The sequence below is a fragment of the Eleutherodactylus coqui genome, chromosome 6 (genome assembly GCF_035609145.1).
Source record: "Eleutherodactylus coqui strain aEleCoq1 chromosome 6, aEleCoq1.hap1, whole genome shotgun sequence".
NCBI classification, from domain to species: Eukaryota; Metazoa; Chordata; class Amphibia; order Anura; family Eleutherodactylidae; genus Eleutherodactylus; species Eleutherodactylus coqui.
Genome location: NC_089842.1, coordinates 60,259,561 through 60,281,947, shown reverse-complemented (window position 1 = coordinate 60,281,947; position 22,387 = coordinate 60,259,561). Strand labels below are relative to the sequence as shown.

The 22,387-nt window shown below is 45.2% G+C and overlaps 1 protein-coding gene across 1 annotated transcript in view; it reads right to left on the bottom strand.

Moving 5' to 3' along the window:
• The window catches only part of TTLL10 (tubulin tyrosine ligase like 10), an 83,370-nt gene that overhangs the window by 20,921 nt on the left and 40,062 nt on the right, over nt 1-22,387 (bottom strand). The window contains exons 4-7 of the mRNA XM_066606902.1: nt 17,165-17,283; nt 15,971-16,082; nt 6,224-6,309; nt 2,600-2,765 (exon numbers count right to left, since the gene is read on the bottom strand). Coding sequence (XP_066462999.1) covers nt 2,600-2,765; nt 6,224-6,309; nt 15,971-16,082; nt 17,165-17,283 — 483 coding nt within the window. The remainder of the gene's footprint in view (nt 1-2,599; nt 2,766-6,223; nt 6,310-15,970; nt 16,083-17,164; nt 17,284-22,387) is intronic.

Sequence of the window (22,387 nt, the reverse complement as noted above, 5' to 3'; positions counted from 1 at the left end):
TTGCACGACGAACTGCACAATTTTGTGGGGAAATCAAAAACAATGGGGACTAATTAGACTGCACAGCCTTCAAATTCCTGGTGCGCGTTTGTCCTGCGCTGATGTGAACTGTCCGCGGCACCGCAAAAAGTAAAGTAAAATGCACGTGATAGCATGAATTTCACAGCACAAAAAGTAGCGCTATCGTGAATGTTTTTGCGCATACGCCAACGTGAGTCCCACTCGTGGGATTCAAATCGTGGCATGCTGCGATTTTCCCCGATGAGCCTATCTATTAGATAGGCTCACCGCGGAGAGCTGTCAGTTCTTTCCCCTGCTCCCCCATAGCAGAATATCGCTAGCAATATTCCATCACAACTGTGGACAGGGGACCTAAATCAAGCAAATCATCCCTGTTAGCTGGAGGTAAAATGCCTTGGGGCTCATTCACATGAGAATACTTTCTGACTGCAGCAATTTTGTATGTTTTTAAGGAGGTAATAAGGATAGCATAAACCCCATTGATTTGCACAGATGAGCATTTATGTGCATAAACAATTTGCAGCATGTCCTATCTTGGTCCATATCACAGACCAAAACCGCCCATTAAAGTCTACGGGATTGCGTAAAAATGCAGCAAGATCGCAGTTGCATGTGTATTGACTGCATTTTTACGCATATTGCCAGAAGACCGTGGGTAAAAAAAAAAATCGTAAATACGAATGTAACAAGTATGTAATAAAAGAAAACCAAAAACACACTAAATTTGAACATGCACATGCAGTGACGACTATGCAATTCTCACACAAAAAAAATCACATATGCCTGTTTGTATGAGCTTTTACTATGATATATCAACTTTGTAAATCAATATGACTAGACCCGGCCCTGAAGTTGAGTTTCATATTGAACAAAATATGGACACCAGGGGGCGCCCTTGGGAAAGGAAATATAATATTGTCTGCAATCTAGAATCTAACATCATCACCATCAGATTTCTTCTGTTTAAATTTGTTAATATATACAAAGATAAGGAGACCAGATGTCCCAGTTTAGGTGGGACAGTCCCGCTTTAGGACCCTGTGTCCCGCCTTCCGCCAGGACCCCAGTGGGATAGCCATTTGTCCCGCTTTCTGGTGACGTCTGGTCACCATTAAAGCGATTACCAGGCGAGGTGCCGAAGCTCCCTGACCTGTAATCACTCTGCAGCTTCGCGGACTGGATGTACACACTGGAGGCATGCGGGATCTTCCTCCCCTTCTCCCCTCAGCTCTCCTCTTAGGTTCCGCAAGAGAGGCGATGAGGGCAGAGGGGAGGAGGCGCTTCTGTAGGTGCATACACACTCGCGCCCACCGGCAGCAGCGCTGAAAGGATCATCAGCGCTGTGAAGACCACTAGGTGGGAAAGTATATGGGTCACTGGCCTGGTATAGGGGAGCACGGAGGAGGTGAGAGGGAGCGCTGCATAGTATGAAATCAGCTGTGGATATGCAGCTGATTTCCAGTCAAAATCCACAAAAATGGTACAGATTTTGACTGTCTTTTGGATGCAGAAATGCTGCGGAACTTGATACCTGTCTTTTTTGAGCCGGACCTATACTTTTTATAATAATACCCCTCCTCCAGCAAGCTAATGCTCTGATTGTTTAATCCAGCGCCGTATCAGTCACTGAAAGCTGGTGCTGGGTTAACCAATCACAGCCATTCAATAATGTCATTGAATGGCTGTGATTGGTTAATCCAGCGCCGGCTTTTATTGGCTGACGTGGCGCTGGATTAACCAATCAGAGCATTGGCTTGCTGGAGGGGGGGTATTCAAGCCCCACTTCCACGAAGAAATGCTCTGTCGGCGTGGAGGAGGACGCGGAGGACCACAACACAGGCAGTAGGTGAGTATTAGACATCACCCCCCCCCCCCCCCCCCGAGCCAGCTTGTGAGCTTCTGGACTTGCAAGTAGGCTCCTAACCCAATTTTGTGGCTTTTAAACCAGAACAAAAATTCGGCACAGAGCCTGCTCGCAAGTCATGAAGTCCGCAAGCTAAGGCACTCGCATCCTGAGGTACCACGGTACATTGACATGTTTTGTAAATCCATATTTCATGTATCCGGCATGTGAGGCAGGTGATGTGGCTAAGTATAAAAACACTCTTTACAGCAGTAAGCAAATCTCTGGAGCAGATCAGACTCTGCAAATCACCATGCAAATGTTGATCTTCATGTTCATGTTGATCTTCAGAGAAGACCACAAACTTTGATTAGAGCTGTCATAGACAAAAGCCAAAAAATAGCTGATGCTAAAGCGTAGGTCACTTTGTATGAAACTAAGAGAATATTATAGGGATGACCTATTCTAGCCCTCATAACCGATCAAGGCAACAAAACAGTTGGCATCAACTTTTTAGATAGTCTTGTCATTAAAGAAGGGTTACAGATTTAGACTATCTCTGCCTCAGTGATTTATATACGCAATGGGAGAAAAACTATTAGAGCAGGCATCAGCATTTTCCACTTTTTCATATTACACTTAATGTGGCAGAAAAAAATCGTTGATGCTATGATTAAGTAATAATTACTAATTTTATAAACTTCCCCCATTTATAAACTTTAGCTGCCATCTTACCTTTGCGCTATCCGGGCCTGCGGACCTTTAGATGGAGGTTTCTTGGAATCTTCCATTATACTAAGCATTTGGTAGCGAAGGGCAAGGATCTGTTCTTGGTTTTTCAGCAAATAGATACCACGTCCCTGATTCAGCCCAGTGGGTTTGCAGATCCACGTTTGCCCATCTAAGTAAAGATTCAGTATGGCACTGGTCATCTGACTGCACATATAGTACAACAAATCCTTACGTCTGAAAGCGCCCTCTAGCATTATTTTGTTTATATGATTTGGTAACAGAACAATCAACAGGATTACCATATAATAACATATAATATATAATCATCAAAAGAAAGGAATGTCATTAGAGATGAGCGAGTATACTCACTAAAGGCAATTGCTCGAGCGAGCATTGCCCTTAGTGAGTATCTCCCCGCTCGAGACGGAAGGTTCGGGTGCCGGCAGCGGGCAGGGAGCTGCGGGGGAGAGCGGGGCAGAACGGAGGGGAGATCTCTCTCTCCCCCCCGCTCCCCCCCTGCTGACTGCCGCTACTCACCGCTCCCCCGCGCCGGCACCCGAACCTTCCGTCTCGAGCGGGGAGATACTCACTAAGGGCAATGCTCGCTCGAGCAATTGCCTTTAGCGAGTATACTCGCTCATCTCTAAATGTCATTACATATATATAGAACAATGTCTACAAATACAGAATAAAGCCAGTGAGTAACACTACCAGAAGAGGAAAGCAAGGGAAAAATGTAAGCGGTTTTCCAAGAATTCCTATTGATGGCCAATCCGATAGTCCATCGTTGTGTGAATGGTGAAGGTCATCAATTTTATGGGACAAGAGGGGTGCCATCTCTTCTTAAAGGGAGCACCCAAAAAGTGTGTGAAAAGACACCTGAGAGAGGAGTGAGAAGACTTATACAGCCATGCTTGTTCCTCTGAGTCATTTATACAAATAAGGAAGATGGAATAATACCTATGCACCGCCACCTAATGGATGGCAGCATTTCTTCAAATCAATGTCAGGATTTGAAGGAATACTGCCATCCAATAAGTGGCGCTGCAGAGGTATTATTCCATCTTCCTTATTTGCATTACTTTTATGTAAATGCTATAATAAAGTGGGAAGACTAGGCACTATTCAAGTCTTATTGGATAAACAAAAATTGGCAGGCAAAGGTATTGGAAACCAGGATTCATAAAGGTTGTCTGGTTTTCCAACTAAAGCTCATTCGAGCCTTCTGGTAGTGGCTTAAGGTGCTTTTAGACAGTATGATTATAGTTAAAAAAAAATTGTTCAAATGAAAGTGAATGATAATCATTCAGTCTTAACGCGAGCCAATGACTAAACCACGAACGAGAATCGCTCGCTTCTCGTTCATCATTCTGTTCCTGCAGGACTAAAATTCATTGTTGGCTTGTTCACTTGTCATTCTGTTTAAACACTTCTCAATCAGTGTTTTACATAGCGAACGTGAAATGTCAATCTGCCTTTCTGAAGAGGCTGCAAGAGCGTGGATGCGCTGGCTTGTGAAAACGAGATTGCGCTGTCTAAGAGGAACTTTACTCCCCTCTCTCTCGAGTGTTGCATGCATATGTAATTTAACAGTATCAGGATTCAAACCCAAGACCTTCTACTCTGAGAGCACCAGCTCTCCCTGTTGGGCAACCCAGGCCTTTGGACAAGTTCCCCTGCATGGGTAACTTAGGGTTAGCCTTGTTTCATGATCCTGTTTACCTAGTTCCTGCCTCCCTGTCCTTGCACTGCCCTGCCCCTGATTAAACTCCCTTTATAAACCTGTCCCTTCATGCATTGCACGATTATTGTACTCCAAGCTCTATTTCTACCTGCTTTTCTGCTATCAAAATAAGACGTCCTAATACCGACCTCTGGCTTCCCTTCTGACCATGCTACCCGCCTCATCCATCTGTACTGCAAACTGAGACCTCCCATTGCTGACTCCTGGCTCCTCCCTGATTACTCTTCAGACCTGTGGCTATCACACCTGAGGCTCCAAACCAGTGCCTGAAGCCGCTACAAACTGGCTTGTTATCCAGCCGGACCATAGGGCATTGCACAAGGAAAGTAGGAAACCTGGGTTTCATAAAACAGTTCTTTTTAATATCAGGTAATGGAACAGCACCACAGTGAATGTGTTACATCTTTTTCAGCCCAAATTCGGGAAACCGGAACGAAGACAAATGCAGAGATACAGACAGAACTCAGATTCAGAAATACGGACTCAGGACCTCAGACAAAACTCACTCAGCAATACGGGCTCAGGACTAAGGAACTCAGACTCAGGAATACAGACTCAGGAACTCAGACAGAACACAGAACAGAGACGGATTACATATTCAAGGACAGACAGGGGCAAGACAGACTGCCAAACACTCAAAACACTCACCAGCATACCCGCACGAATAAACAGATGGAATTGCTAAATAAGTACGAGGTATTAGTTTGTGGATTGGCCAAGTCACTTAAGCCGTAAGCCCACTTCTAGAGTCCTCAGTGTCTTGCGGTCCCTACTCTAATGAAACACCACAAGTAACCCAGCATACCTGCCTGCAAGCAGGGCGATCACCCCGATTGGGACAGCTCTACGCTGGAACCTAAGGGCCTAAATAGCCCTAGATAGTAAATGATCCAAGCAGCACAGGTATACACAGACAGATCAGAAGACCTTAAACAGACCCAGCACAGAGACACAGAAGCATGACACAGTTCACACAGAATAGAACCGGCACAGACATGCAGGAGAATAACACTGCTCACACCATACCCCATACTCCAAACGGGCCTACAGATACCACCGTCTCACAATATATTTGTTATGCACATAAACTATGTTAAACTTAACGCAAATAAAGTACATAAGAGACATACAGGAGATATCTTCCCTTCTTTTACACACACTTGGCTCGGAGGAGTCAAAGTAGTTATTGCATGTGTATGACTAGCTTTAGTTTTAGTCTACTTACAATCATGTGTAACTGATTCAAGTGTGTATGTCTATGAGAAATCATCTGTTATTGTCATACTCCTATTTATATGGCCAATTTAAGACCTATATTCAAAGTCAACTCTCTATATTAGGCAATGAGAGAAATGTGGGCCTCCCAGCTACCAGTAGATAATCAACTGGATTGATAAAGTAACAGCATAGCGAAACTTGCAATTGGGACTTGTTAAAAATTTCTAATATTCTTCCATTCCTGATTTCACCCTTGTGCATATAGCATGTGTGTGTAGGGGGGTGGCAGGGGGTTGGGTCCGGGGGGGTGATGCATACATCCAGGATGTGTACAATGTCTTCAATATACAGTTCCACTTATTCTATATTGCAAGTACATATCTGTCTAGGATATGATCTAACCCAGCTCCCCATTTTCCCCCAAAAATTGAGTATATGTTAGAAAGTGGCATCTCGCCTAAATTCCAGCTTCTACACTCCATTCCCATATAGCGTAGCACCCCTTTAAAGAACTCAATAAACTACTACAGGGGGAACATGTTTTACCGAGAGTGAATTGAGAAGAAATGTAGAACATTGTAAACATCCAACTAATCACTTCTAGTAAAATGTAAGGAAGCTCATAACTTTACTCAGTATATGGAAACTACTGTATTTCTTGTTACCTTCGTATGTAGAAAAGAATGCTTCAGCTTCATCCTTCATATCCAAGCGGAGAGTTTCTGGGAAAAAATCTGCCATTTTCAGCACCCTGTTAAGAAAGCCAAATAATCACAAATTTGTCACATAGTATCTTTTTAACAGTTCCTTACATCATTTTTGTATATTTTGAATGAATTGAAGCATTTGCCCTACATTGCTCTGGCACAAAGGACCAAGGAATATAGAATTATTAGCTTAGTCTTCCAAGTCTTCGTTAAATCTTTTATTAATTGGTCTCTCTGCTTTGGCCAATCCCTACTTGTTAGACTGGTTAGTGTTCTTTCATACGGGCAGAAATATTCCGCCAGCATGCACTAAAATCTCCACAGGTAGCATGCGGATTTTGATACAGAATTGAAATGGCTTTGATTCTGCATCAAACTCCACATTCCTGGAGGAATAATACCGCCCACGTGAAAGAGCCCATAAAGGTCCCCTTACATTAAACTTATCAAAACCTGTCCCCCTGCTGAAAGCCCAAGCGATCCTCAGGTCGACGAGACAGCGGGGTAGAGAAATAACCTTGTCACGGGCTCTACCGTTTCCTCACCACGGGTGGCTAGGAACTCAATCCTGTTACCAATGTGGGAGATCACAATTAGTAACCGAGGTTACCTTAAGTCCTGTTTGTCACCGTGACACCAACGTTTCATCTTCTGATCACTCCGATAGAATAAAGTATTCCACACACAGAGGGTATTTTCCAAAAGAGAACCGTGAATGTTTGGTCCTGTCTATTAACTTAAACTCTCTGGGCAGTAACAATAAAAAATTCTTGCACACAACAATTTGCATAGTGTTGAAGCAATGAGGGTTCCCAGGGCATTATACATCCACAGTCCTAGTTATCTACAAGATTTTTCCTCCCAATTAAACTCTCTCTCTACTGCCAAGCACTCATTTCTTCTCACACACTTGCAGTTTCTCTTAGTCTCCAATTAAGTGCAGCTCTTGCTCTGCACTCCCACGCTGTTCCGGCATGTCCGGGCTTTCATACTCTCGGAGTAACTGCTGGAAGGAGGCTACTTGGTATGGCTGGGCTCTGGCATGAGCTGCAGACCATCTCTTCACTTCCTCTATCTCTCCCTCTCTTAACTGTTTTCCTTTCTCTCTCCAACTCACTTCTTTTACCCCCAACTCACTTCTTCTCACTTTAGACACCTCTCACTCAACTCATCGCGTGGAGACAGACCAATAGACAGTTGGATACATTTTCCAGATAACACCAGACATGAACAGACATTAACCCTTTCATGCCTGAAAACTCCAATGCACATAAATCTGATGCATTCCACATTTAAGACAGTAATACAAAATAAACATAAAACACGTAGTCTGAGGTGCTGGAGGGGACCCCAAACTCTGGGCCACTACAATAGGGGAAATCAGCAATACGTATTTAATTGTCCTGTAGTACTACCGCATGGGAAATTAAAGGGGTTGTCTCACGAAAGCAAGTGGGGGTATACACTTCTGTATGGCCATATTAATGCACTTTGTAATATACATCGTGCATTAAATATGAGCCATACAGAAGTTATTCACTTACCTGCTCCGTTGCTAGCGTCCTCGTTGCCATGGTTCCGTCTAACTTCGGTGTCTTCTTGCTTTTTTAGACGCGCTTGCGCAGATGGATCTTCTCCCTTCGGCTGGTCTTGGAAGCATCAACGTTTTGGCTCCGCCCCCTTGTACGCATCATCGCGTAGCTCCGCCCCATGACGTGTGTCGGTTCCAGCCTCCTGATTGGCTGGAATCGGCACGTGACGGGGGTGGAGCTACGCGATGACGCGTACAAGGGGGCGGAGCCAAAACACCGATGCTTCCAAGACCAGCCGAAGGGAGAAGATCCATCTGCGCAAGCGCGTCTAAAAAAGCAAGAAGACACCGAAGTTAGACGGAACCATGGCAACGGGGACGCTAGCAACGGAGCAGGTAAGTGAATAACTTCTGTATGGCTCATATTTAATGCACGATGTATATTACAAAGTGCATTAATATGGCCATACAGAAGTGTATACCCCCACTTGCTTTCGCGAGACAACCCCTTTAAGGCTGAGGCCAGATTCACATGAGTATATGCATATTTGCGCGTGTATGTACAAAGCATCTTTGCAGAATGAATGATGCCTTTTCGTCACTACATCGAATTGTTAGCGTACAAATGTCTGTGCGCTTTTAAACGGAGTGATTGCTGTTCAACTTTGCGGTCTCTGAAGCGCAAACCTACCAGCAAAGTTATTCGCTAGTCATTGAAAGACAAACAATTGCAAAGTGATAATTAGAGATGAGCGAACATACTCGTCCGAGCTTGATACTCGTTCGAGTATTAGCGTGTTAGAGATGCTCGTTATTCGAAACGAGCACCACGCGATGTTCGAGTAACTTTCACTTTCATCTCTGAGACGTTAGCGCGCTTTTCTGGCCAATAGAAAGACAGGGAAGGCATTACAACTTCCCCCTGCAACGTTCAAGCCCTATACCACCCCCCTGCAGTGAGTGGCTGGCGAGATCAGGTGTCACCGGAGTATATAAATCGGCCCCTCCCGCGGCTAGCCACAGATGCATTCTGACATTGTTCTGGGAAAGTGCTGTCTTGCTGGAGTTGCTATAGGGAGAGTGTTAGGAGTTATTTTAGGCTTCAAGAACCCCAACGGTCCATCTTAGGGCCACATCTGACCGTGTGCAGTACTGTTGAGGCTGCTTTTTGCAGTGTTGCACATTTTTTTTTTTTTTTGTATATCGGCCGTACAGAGCATTGCGTCCAGAGCATTGCATCCTGCAGTAATTTTACATAGTCCAGGGCCAGTAGTGGTGAGGCAGGGACAGAAGACGTATACAGTCTATATAGGCAGTGGGCTTTTCCAAAAAAAATTGGGGAAAAAAAATCTATTTGGGCTGCCTGTGACCGTCCTCAGTGTACTGCGTCTCTGCTGGGGGTAGTTGTCCTAATTCATACGCAGCCAGCTAAGTGTTACAGCAGGCTTGCGCAAAATTCTTCCCTGGCTCTGCTGTGCGTTCCGTAAGCGAAGTCAGCCTCCAACCACAGGCCAATAAGCGGCACATTTAATTACAGCGTTCTGTTTCTGCACTACTGGTAATACAGCATGCTGAGGGGTAGGGGTAGGCCTAGAGGACGTGGACGCGGGCAAGGACGCGGAGGCCCAAGTCAGGGTGTGGGCACAGGCCAAGCTCCTGATCCAGGTGTATCGCAGCCGACTGCTGCGGGATTAGGAGAGAGGCACGTTTCTGGCGTCCCCACATTCATTTCACAATTAATGGGTACACGCGGTAGACCTTTATTAGAAAATGAGCAGTGTGAGCAGGTCCTGTCATGGATGGCAGAAAGTGCATCCAGCAACCTATCGACCACCCAGAGTTCTGCGCCGTTCACTGCTGCAACTCTGAATTCTCTGGCTGCTGCTCCTCCTTCCTCCCAGCCTCCTCACTCCATTACAATGACACATTCTGAGGAGCAGGCAGACTCCCAGGAACTGTTCTCGGGCCCCTGCCCAGAATGGGCAGCAATGGTTCCGAATCCTCTCCCACTGGAGGAGTTTGTCGTGACCGATGCCCAACCTTTGGAAAGTTCCCGGGGTCCGGGAGATGAGGCTGGGGACTTCCGGCAACTGTCTAAAGAGCTTTCAGTGGGTGAGGAGGACGATGACGATGAGACACAATTGTCTATCACTCAGATAGTAGTAATTGCAGTAAGTCCGAGGGAGGAGCGCACAGAGGATTCGGAGGAAGAGCAGCAGGACGATGAGGTGACTGACCCCACCTGGTTTGCTAAGCCTACTGAGGACAGGTCTTCAGAGGGGGAGGCAAGTGCAGCAGCAGGGCAGGTTGCAAGAGGCAGTGCGGTGGCCAGGGGTAGAGGCAGGGCCAGACCGAATAATCCACCAACTGTTTCCAAAAGCGCCCCCTCGCGCCATGCCACCCTGCAGAGGCCGAGGTGCTCAAAGGTCTGGCAGTTTTTCACTGAGAGTGCAGACGACCAACAAAAAGTGGTGTGCAACCTTTGTCGCGCCAAGATCAGCCGGGGAGCCACCACCACCAGCATGCGCAGACATATGATGGCCAAGCCCCCCACAAGGTGGGACGAACACCGTTCACCACCTCCGGTTTGCACCACTGCCTCTCCCCCTGTGCCCCAATCTGCCAATGAGATTCAACCCCCCTCTCAGGACACAGGCACTACCGTCTCCTGGCCTGCACCCACACCCTCACCTCCGCTGTCCTTGGCCCCATCCAGCAATGTCTCTCAGCGCAGCGTCCAGACGTTGCTAGCGCAACTGTTTGAGCGCAAGCGCAAGTACGCCGCCACGCACCCGCACGCTCAAGCGTTAAACGTGCACATAGCCAAATTGATCAGCCTGGAGATGCTGCCGTATAGGGTTGTGGAAACGGAGGCTTTCAAAAACATGATGGCGGCGGCCCCGCGCTACTCGGTTCCCAGTCGCCACTACTTTTCCCGATGTGCCATCCCAGCCCTGCACGACCACGTCTCCCGCAACATTGTACACGCCCTCACCAACGCGGTTACTGCCAAGGTCCACTTAACAACGGACACGTGGACAAGCACAGGCGGGCAGGGCCACTATATCTCCCTGACGGCACATTGGGTGAATTTAGTGGAGGCTGGGACCGAGTCAGAGCCTGGGACCGCTCACGTCCTACCCACCCCCAGAATTGCGGGCCCCAGCTCGGTGCTGGTATCTGCGGCGGTGTATGCTTCCTCCACTAAACCACCCTCCTCCTCCTCCTCCAACGCAACCTCTGTCTCGCAATCAAGATGTGTCAGCAGCAGCACGTCGCCAGCAGTCGGTGTCGTGCGGCGTGGCAGCACAGCGGTGGGCAAGCGTCAGCAGGCCGTGCTGAAACTACTCAGCCTAGGAGAGAAGAGGCACACGGCCCACGTACTGCTGCAGGGTCTGACAGAGCAGACCGACCGCTGGCTTGCGCCGCTGAGCCTCCAACCGGGCATGGTCGTGTGTGACAACGGCCGTAACCTGGTGGCGGCTCTGCAGCTCGGCAGCCTCACGCACGTGCCATGCCTGGCCCATGTCTTTAATTTGGTGGTTCAGCGCTTTCTGAAAAGCTACCCACACTTGTCAGACCTGCTCGGAAAGGTGCGCCGGGTCTGTGCGACATGCCCACATGGTGGAACTCTACGCTCCACATGTTGGCCAGACTCTATGAGCAGCGTAGAGTTATAGCGGAATACCAACTCCAACATGGGCGGCGTACTGGGAGTCAGACTCCTCAATTCTTTAGAGAAGAGTGGGCCTGGTTGGCAGCCATCTGCCAGGTCCTTCGAAACTTTGAGGAGTCTACCCAGATGGTGAGCGGGGATGCTGCAATCATTAGCGGCACCATTCCTCTGCTATGCCTCTTGAGAAGTTCCCTGCAAAGAATAAAGGCAGACGCTTTGCGCTCAGAAACGGAGGCGGGGGAAGACAGTATGTCGCTGGATAGTCAGAGCACCCTCATGTCTATATCTCAGCGCGTTGAGGAGGAGGAGGAGGAGGGGGAGGAGCATGAGGAGGAGGGGGAAGAGACAGCTTGGCCCACTGCTGACGGTACCCAAGCCGCTTGCCTGTCATCCTTTCAGCGTGTATGGCCTGAGGAGGAGGAGGAGGATCCTGAAAGTGATCTTCCTAGTGAGGACAGCCATGTGTTGCGTACAGGTACCCTGGCACACATGGCTGACTTCATGTTAGGATGCCTTTCTCGTGAATAAGCCAAAAAAAAGAGAGATGTGGGCTCACCTCACCAGCAGTAACTTTCAATGATGCAGGAAGATCTGGGATCCAACAGGAGCTCCATCCTCAAATAGCCGACGGCAAACGGCCAGATTCCATATGAGCAGAAAATAGAGATGGAGGGGAGCTGCTACCGTTAAAAATTTCCTTCTTTATCGAATAAAAAAAAAAGCATACAGCTCACAAGTGCACGCTGAACGCGTTTCGGCAAAAGCCTTTGTCAACAGCTATGAGGTATGGAGTACATAAGACATTTATAGACCAAATACAAATTAAAATCAAAGGAGAAATACCTGTGTATGTTAGCTTGTCAGGGGGAGAAATGGTTGAGGGATGGTATAGAGGGTGTGTTCAAGAGCTAATTACATCACATATTACAACCAGCATACAGAGATTTGTGGCAGGAGGATTCAAAACAGACAGATAGAGAAACAAGTATGCATATGGATATCTGAAAAACAATTCTTAAATACATTTACATAGCGATAAATAGGTAAAGAATCTGAGAAAAAAAAATAAATAAATTAAAAAAAATTAAATAAAATAAAAAAATAAAAACATTTGAAAAGAAAAAAAAAAAAAAAATTTTTAAATTTAAAAATTTTTTCTTTTCTTTTCCTCTCCCATTCTTCTCTCTTTTTCCAGATATATAGTTGCACATCTCTATTTTCTGCCTTTCTCGTGACCCTCGCGTTACACGCATTCTGGCCACTACGGATTACTGGGTGTACACACTGCTCGACCCACGGTATAAGGAGACCCTTTCCACTCTCATACCCGAAGAGGAAAGGGGTTCGAGAGTGTTGCTATACCACAGGACCCTGGCGGACAAACTGATGGTAAAATTCCCATACGACAGCGCTAGTGGCCGAAGGCGCAGTTACGAGGGCCAGGTAGCAGGGGAGGCGCAGCGATCAGGCAGCATGTACAGCGCAGGCAGGGGAACACTCTCCAAGGCCTTTGCCAGCTTTATGGCTCCCCAGCAAGACTGTGTCACCGGTGCCCAGTCAAGGCTGAGTCGGCGGGAGCACTGTAAAAGGATGGTGAGGGAGTACGTAGCGGATCGCACGACCATCCTCGGTGACGCCTCTGCCCCCTACAACTACTGGGTGTCGAAGCTGGACACGTGGCCTGAACTCGCGCTGTATGCCCTGGAGGTGCTTGCTTGTCCTGCGGCTAGCGTCTTGTCAAAGAGGGTGTTTAGTGCGGCTGGGGGAATCATCACGGATAAGCGTACCCACCTGTCAACCGACAGTGCCGACAGGCTTACACTCATCAAGATGAACAAAGCCTGGATTTCCCCAGACTTCTCTTCTCCACCAGCGGACAGCAGCGATACCTAAGCAATACGTAGGTTGCACCCGCGGATGGAAGCATTGTTCTCTATCACCATCCAAAACGGGGACCTTTTAGCTTCATCAATCTGTGTATAATATTCCTCCTCCTCCTCCTGCTCCTCCTCCTGAAACCTCATGTAATCACGCTGAACGGGCAATTTTTCTTAGGCCCACAAGGCTCACTCATATAATTTTTGTAAACAATTTTTATACGTTTCAATGCTCATTAAAGCGTTGAAACTTGCACCTGAACCAATTTTTATTTTAACTGGGCTGCCTCCAGGCCTAGTTACAAATTAAGCCACATTAACCAAAGCGATTAATGGGTTTCACCTGCCCTCTTGGTTGGGCATGGGCAATTTTTCTGACGTACATTAGTACTGTTGGTACACCAGTTTTTGGGGGCCCTCGCCTACAGTGTAATCAAATGAATTTTTTGCCCACCTGCATTAAAACTGACGTTACATCAGCTGTGCTGGGCACTGCAATGGGATATATTTATGTACCGCCGGTGGCTTCCTGGCACCCACCCATGCTGTCGGTCCACACGGAGTTGTAACTGCATGTGTCCACTTCTAAAGAACCCCAGTCTGACTGGGGCATGCAGTGTGGGCCGAAGCCCACCTGCATTAAACATGACATTACTACCTCAGCTGTGATGGGCAATGCAATGGGATATATTTATGTACTGCCGGTGGGTTCCAGGGAGCCACCCATGCTGTCGGTCCACACGGAGTTGTAACTGCATGTGTCCACTTCTAAAGCACCCCAGTCTGACTGGGGCATGCAGTGTGGGCCGAAGCCCACCTGCATTAAACCTGACATTAGCTTTGCTGTCCAGGGCACTGCAATGGGATATATTTATGTACCGCCGGTGGGTTCCAGGGAGCCACCCATGCTGTTCGTCCACACGGACTTCACAATAGGGAGTTGTACCTGCCTGTGTCTACTTATAAAAAACTCCAGTCTGACTGGGGCATGCAGTGTGGGCCGAAGCCCACCTGCATTTAATCTGACGTTAGCTCTGCTGTCCAGGGCACTGTAATGGGATACATTTATGTACAGCCGGTGGGTTCCAGGGAGCCACCCATGCTGTGGGTGCACACGGAATTCCCATTGCGGAGTTGTACCTGCCTGTGACTATTTATAAAAAAACGCGGTCTGACTGGGGCATGCAGACACCTTGGCAGAATGAATAGTGTGTGGCACATAGGTTCCCCATTGTTATGCCCACGTGTGCAGCTCCTGATGGCGGTGGCACAGGATTATATTTCTCACTGCTTCTGTACAGCATTGTGGGCTATCGTCCTGCCCCTTTTAAAGAGGGTCGCTGCCTAGCCGAGCCAACCCTCTTTAGTGTGTGCCCGCGGTTCCTCCTCATGGCAGACGCACTTATAAATAGACATGAGGGTGGCGTGGCATGAGGGCAGCTGAAGGCTGCGCAGGGACACTTTGGTGTGTGCTGTGGACACTGGGTCGTGCGGGGGGGGGGGGGGGGGGTTGCCTGTAACCCAGGAGAAGTGGCAGCGGAGTGTCATCCAGGCAGTGATTGTGCTTTGTTGGAGGTAGTGTGGTGCTTAGCTATGCATTGCTAATGAGGGCTTTTCAGAAGTAAAAATTGTTGGGAGGAGGGGGGGCCCGCTGTTGCCGCTATTGTGGCTTAATAGTGGGACCTGGGAACTTGAGATGCAGCCCAACATGTAGCCCCTCGCCTGCTCTATCCGTTGCTGTGTCGTTCCCATCACTTTCTTGAATTGCCCAGATTTTCACAAATGGAAACCTTAGCGAGCATCGGCGATATACAAAAATGCTCGGGTCGCCCATTGACTTCAATGGGGTTCGTTATTCGAAACGAACCCTCGAGCATCGCGAAAATTTCGTCCCGAGTAACGAGCACCTGAGCATTTTGGTGCTCGCTCATCTCTAGTGATAATTAATCAACCAGTGACTATTTTTGAGGTGAGCAGAAAATAAGCAATTGGTGAGTAACTTATCAACCTGTCGGTGACCGTGCTTATACAGAACAAATATCGCTTACATTTGCCCTTTCGAGCGACTATTTAGACAGTAGTCATCCCTGTAAGCCACCCTTACATAGTGCCCATTTAAATCAATGGGTTGTCTGTGTAATGCAAGACAGAACAGGTCCTCAAGAGAGATGCTGTTTGTAGAAATGAAGATCCAGAAGACGGGACCCCCATCTACTAGCTAAAAAGTTTCTAATATTATATATGAAAATGTTTTTTCTAAGAGTAAATTCAGAAACAGTGGAATAATTAAGTCTCGGATCTCATTGCAAACCTTGGAGAATTCAGGGCAATTCTGTGGATTCAGCGCAGATTTCACAGTATATATTGCAGCTTTTTCACGACATCTTAATTATACTGGGGATTTAGAAATCTGCAGCGTCCTTATATTGCTCCGTAGATTTATTCCTGCTTTGTGTGGATGGGGTTTTGAAAACCCCTATAGACTTCTATTGTCCTGTACCTTGCCACGGATTTCTTAGCAGTTCTGTCATGTATGATCACGGCCAAAGAATTTAGTGCTATCATTGTATTATTTATTAAGTATGTTTTTTACTAGTTCTTATTTTACACTTCAGTTTTACCTGGCTTTGTTAATTTTCTGCATGACCCTTTCGTATTCTCTCAGGCTGTTTAAGAGCCCAATCTTGGTGGTGAGGACTTTATTGTTGGGTATTTGGTATAGGAGTTGTTCACCTGGAAAAAAAAGGAATTACATAAAAAAAACACCAAAAAGATACTAGAAGCCTTCCCCCATTCAGGTATGTGTGCAACTGAACCCTATAATCCCCCTCCTTCATATAATACTGCATTTTCCCTGACTAACGTGATAGTGGCCCTGCACTCCGGCTCGGCTGTTTCTGTACCTCCCATAGAGTTATATAAGACAGCAGGGCATGTATGCTCAGCTACCTCTCCATGCAGCAGCTCCCTACACTGCCGGTACTGATGGGATGAGGTCTTCCGTTCTAGAGATCCGTGAGGATCTAAGCAGATGTTCTAAAACTGATCTAACATTTATCACCTGCTTACAGTCATACTACATTTTCAGATTTTGAGTTTGGAGAGAACCCAGTAGCTTAAAGGTGTATTTTGTGACTTTCAGTTATTCATAACCTATCCTGAGAATAAGTCATCAAAAGTAATTGTCAGGATTCTGCCACTTGGGATCTCCGCTGATCAGCTGATCATCCGGCCCGCTGTCAGTGCAGCAGGCCAGACACAGTCATTGGTGGTTAGGGCTGGAAGTGTAATAGCCGACTTTACTTCCATTGAAATCAATGAGAGCAATGCCTCCTATTACACTTTCTGCCACTGGCGTAACTATAGGGAATGAGGCCCAGGAGCCTTAGGGGGCCCATAAGGCCTCTCTTCTCCATATAGGGAGCTCAGTACTATGAATAAAGCATTATATATAGTTGGGGTCCCTGTTACAGGTTTTGCATTGGGGCCCAGGAGCTTCAAGTTACGCCCTTTGCGTTAAAAGGTTAAGAGAAGTTGAGGGTCCCCAAGATAAACTTTTGCACCCGGGCCCATGAGCCTTTAGCTACGCCCCTGCTTCCTGCTCCTCTGACTAGCAATGAAGATGTCCATCCCACAGTACTGACAGCAGGCAATATGATTAGCTGATAAGCACTAATAGTGAGCGGTGGGCACCCACCGGTCAACTATTGATGACCTATTTTGACATGAGCCATAAATTATAAAAGTCCCTTAATAGTCCATTTTCATCTTTATAATGGTTCCCCTTCTCTTCTATGTACCTACTGATCACTTACCTTCTCGGAAGGCACAGTACGTAGCAGAACGCTTGTTCTCACACCACTTTAACTTGTAGTCTTCCCTCTTGTTATCATAGATTTGTTGCCATCCTTTGTCCAAGCAATAAGCACTTACCCTACAGGCAAAGTTTATAAGTTACACTTTAACTAATTTAGTATTGTATAGTATTAATTAAGCAAAATCCACCTGCAATACTTATGTTACACACATGTTAAATTTCGATAATGAGGCTCACCATGCCTCCAACTTTATTGTACTGTTTATAACACAACTGATGACTGCTTTTATACACCTTAGACATTTATATATCAGGGGCTTGATTGGAGGAGGATATAGAATGGATAGGGATATGTTATTGGCCCAGTGGTGGCTGCTACCGTTATGGGGCACTGTGGCTGCTACCAGGGTTGCAACCCGATTTTTACATTATGGCATCTGAAAATGAACATGTTAAAAATTCCATGTCCTTTTTGTGATGTCTGAAATGGAGATAAACAATATGATGGTACTATTAAGACCCATGCAGCAACAATATATAATTGAGAATTTACAACAAAGTATTGGTAAATATCCAAATTTTACCCCAAAGTATCTGTGTTAAGATAATTATTAGAGTCTGTAGACCACTTGCAGTGACAGCTGAATGGGCGCAGTGCTCTGCTGAGCGCTTCTGTCCTGCCCATTCATTTTAGTGATCGTGGAGGTCTTAGCACCCAGACCCCCACCGATCAAAACTTCTGATATTTTAGTATGATATGTCAATTTTTTTTAAGTTTAGTTAGACTTTAAAGTTCTTCCATATTGTGAGGGGATTACCTGGGGATCACCCTGCATGCGTACCACAGGACACACCTCCAATGAAAGCAGCCTGGACATGGAGCTTCCAAACTGAAAATGGTGTTTATTTCCAATAACTTCCAGTGCATCAATACAGACATCAGCCTTTTCAAGTGAGTATACAAGAAAAAAACACCTGTCTTTGTCTGGCTCTTCCTTTACAAAAAGAGTTCTGACTGCCGACTGGAGGGCGCCTCCCTCCAGCCTCACCACATAAGTAACACAAGTGCAAGTGTATTGTGTATACCGCATACCAGCTTCCACTGCTCTGGGTGTGTGCATCTCCAGCAGAAAGAGACTGCACAATTCCTTTGCCTTTTTACACATAACTGCAGGAGTAATGACGTCACCGCTAAGGTCGTTAGCACTCGTGCAGAGAGTTTACACAGGCAGAGTTTGCTGCTGGATCTTTGGGTTCTCGCTCAGGGCTTCACCTTCTAAGAAGCCTGCAATCCAGTGATAGTTTTTATGTTGACTGAAAGTTAGTGATAATGATTTGTGAATGAATAGTGAGCGATTCTTTTGCATTGATACTGCACGATTATTGCTCCAATTTGTTAGAAATCTCAGTGTGTGGTTTTTGCGGTCATCGCGGATTTCTATGCAAAGATCAGAAGCAGAATCATAAACTCTCATGGATGGTATTCAGTCAGGATAAATAAGGGAAAAGGGAAAGGGACTTGTTATTTGTATAGCGCCAACTTATTCTACAACTCTTTCAGGTAATTTTTTATTTATTACCCCCCAGCAAGCTGGGTACTCATTTTATCACCCTCGGAAGGATGGAAGGCTGAGTCAACCTTGAGCCGACTTCCTGAACCATGCGGGGATTAAATACTGCAACCTTCAGATCTTGAGTGAGAGCTTAGGACTGCACAATGCTGCCTTAACACTCTGCGCCAAGGCTTTAGGCAGTGGGCAACCACTTCAGGCTAAACCAGGGCATAGCTATCCATCGGATCCGCCAGTTATAACTTCGGAAAAAGGATGACTCACTCATACGGCTCAAAGATGTTACTGTTGTTAACAAGTATCAACAGGAAAGAACGTTTTCTTGCACAGGACCGTGCTTGGTCCGTATCAAGCAGTATCACTGTCGTGTCTCTAGACATGTTATTTAGACTGAAGAAAGTCCAGAATCCCTTGATCGGATAACTGCAGAATTCAACTGTACTTTATGTGCGGTATCTTTGATACACGCTTACCGAGGGCTTGATTTTTTGACAGGAAGTGTTGAATCTTTTAATGGTACCATTTAAGGTATCATATAATGTGCTGGAAAACTTTTAAGAATTTCTAAGTGGGACAAAATGGAAAAACTTTTTTGGCGGGGAGAGGTTGTTTTTACAGCATTCATGGTGCAGTAAAAACGACGTTATCTTTATTCATGGAATCGGTAGGATTAGAGTCATAAATTTAAATAGACTGCTTTTGCAGCACATTTTTTCACATTATTTTGGAGTACATATCACCTTTTGATCACTCTTTTTCCAATCTTTCTTTGGAAATGGGATGGGATTAATAATGTGATATCTTAATAGGTTGGACTTTTATGAATGCAGCAATATCAATTTTGACTGGGAATATGGCTTTTTAAAAACTTTTAAAATTTAATATTTTTTTCTAATAATTAAAAAAAAAGGTTGCTTGTTTTTCTTTTAACTTGAACTTGAAATTGTTTCATTATTCATACAATATATAATGCATTATACTGTATTCTGACCGGCAATTTATTGAGACATGCCATAGGCACGTCTTTATAGGCTATCATTCATGGCAGCCCTGTAGAGCCTTCACAAGGCCCTAGGTTGCCATGGCCCTGGACAGAAAGTGGTAATCACACTGTGTGGGGCTGTTCGGGACATTTAAATAAATTGACAGCAACATCAAAAGGGTTAACAGAATTGATCAGAGTTATGTCCATTTTGACAGCAGGTTGCCTGCTTTCAAAGATGGGCAACAACCACCATGTGGGGAGCAAGCTAGGCTCCCAAGCCAGCTCCATAAAGTAACACCCAATGTGCACTGTTCATGTACGCCAGGAAATGGTTAAAATAAGTGTTATGTCTCAAAAACAAGTCTTCCCAGAATATTTCGTAATACCATTTACAACAAATGGCACAACACAGCACTGAATCAATCATGACTGATGCCCTTGCCACCTGACACAAACCCATGACTTATAATGAGGTCTTCTGGGGTTCATTTGTGGTGTTCTTAGTATTTGATGGGGGAAAATTGTGCTACATAACCATTTTGTCGAAATTTGCAACAGAAGAGCCTCCACGGTAAAAGTGAACGTAGATGTATTTAATGATCTTTTTAATACAGTGAAATCTGTCCAAAAGATCACTTCTTTCAGAAAACCACCATCTTATCCAGATCAGATTTCCAGTGACAGATTTTTAGTTCCACCACATATTTTGCATACTTCTTTGAGAAGACCTCTCTTCCAGAAGACCTCTGTTCTATGCAATTTGGTTGGTCATCTCAAAGAGGTTTCACTTTTTACAGCTGCCATTTCAGTCTGTCTGTACAGAGGAGATGCAGCAGCGGAGGAGTAGGCAGCAGAGAACAGATCTGTGATTCTCCTGTCCCATGGAAGGGGTAGCATGAAGTTTTATTCATGTCATCACCCTGCCCCTTGTCACTGAGAGCATATTTACTCCCTGATTGTCAAAAAAGGGTCTTCTTTTTTCCTCAGGCACTTGCTCATCTAATCACACCGCTACACTCCTCTTTACCTCATTGCTGACTGTAGTATGTAAATGAATTTACAGAAGAAAAATTAAAAAATGTTTTTTACCCTTGCACAGTGCTATAAATATTGAATAAGTTAAAAAAAAACTACAAACTTTGTATTGCTGCATCCATAACTTCCCATACCATTAAATATTACATTATTCATCCAGCTTGGTAAATTCTGTAAAAATGAATATATAAGAAAATGTCAAAATGTTCATTATCTAATTATCTTGCTTCTCCAAAGCAGGAATAAAGAGTAATCCATGAGTCATACTCACCTCAAAATGGTACCTATAAAAATTACAAGTCTTCCTCCAAAAAATAAACTTTTATACAGCTTTGATGATGGAATGTAGTAATGCATAAAGGGGGACATTTACTAACTATTCTATGCCAGTATACTGGCTCAAAAAGTTGCAACTTCTTTTTCTCTTGTGTCAACCCTGCCACGTTTTATAAAACTGGTCGAGGTTTGCCAGGAGGGCGCATGGCTGCCCCAGACCGACAGATTTATGTATAATTTAGGCCAGAATTATATGCCTGGTCGGGACTAGGCCTACATTTCTGTAAGGGAATGGCATGGAGGTGCTGGGTGTACTCAGAATATATGAAGATAAGTGCGCCCCTTAAAGTATTCAGCGCACCGTGCGCTGGGGGAAATCTTACTAAATCCGGCACAGGAAATGCCGAGTATTGTGCAAAAATAGTAAAACATAACATCTCTGTAAATTTGGTTTTGCAATTGTAATGGCACATAGAATAAAGTCAGCACAATATTCACACCCCATGGGGAACACCGTAAAAATAAATCTCAAAAGCAATTGCGAAATGTCTCTTTTTTTCATTGCCCCCCACCCCCACCCCCAGTAAAAAAAATATGTTCTTCTATTTATTATATGTACCTGAAGTTGGTTTCTATAAGAACTAGAACTTCTTCTACAAAATCCAAGGTGTTATACAGCTACACTGATGAAAAATAAAATAGTTATGCCCGATGTAACAAAAAAGCGGAAATGATTTATTGGTTCTTAAGGCTAAAATGACTTATGTTACTAAGGGCTTTAAAATGAACTTAAAGCGACTGAGTTCTGTGCCGAATATATTTACTCAGACGTAGATTCAAAGTCTACAATAAAAAAGTGACATTTTCAGAAGGATTTTTCAAATTTTAATGTGAGAACTACTGTCACATCATCTTCTTACCATCTTTGATCTGAAGTCTGAAGTGATGGTAGAAGATGTGCCCAACCTACCGGACGCTTCTCACACATCACTTCAAGCTTCAGGCAGGAAACAAAGAGAAAATGAAATGAGAGTGAGCCTTACAGTTATGGATGGTCAACATTTGACTATGAAGGATTTTAATTTCATGTGTATCAGTCATACAAATAATCTTGCCACTGCTAGATCTTGTAATAGAAACAAAATAAGCAAGAATGATGCTCAGAGACCTTTTAAATCCCAGTAGATAAAAATCTATATTTCTAACCCATCACACTTCCCTTCCATCCAATGAGGATATGCCCTGGTGAACAAGCAGAATTGAGAATCTAGAATTATACCTTTGTTGTTTACTTTGCAAAATCCCTGAGTGCGTCTTGGGTTTGCCATATAAATAGAAGTTAACGTCACAGAGG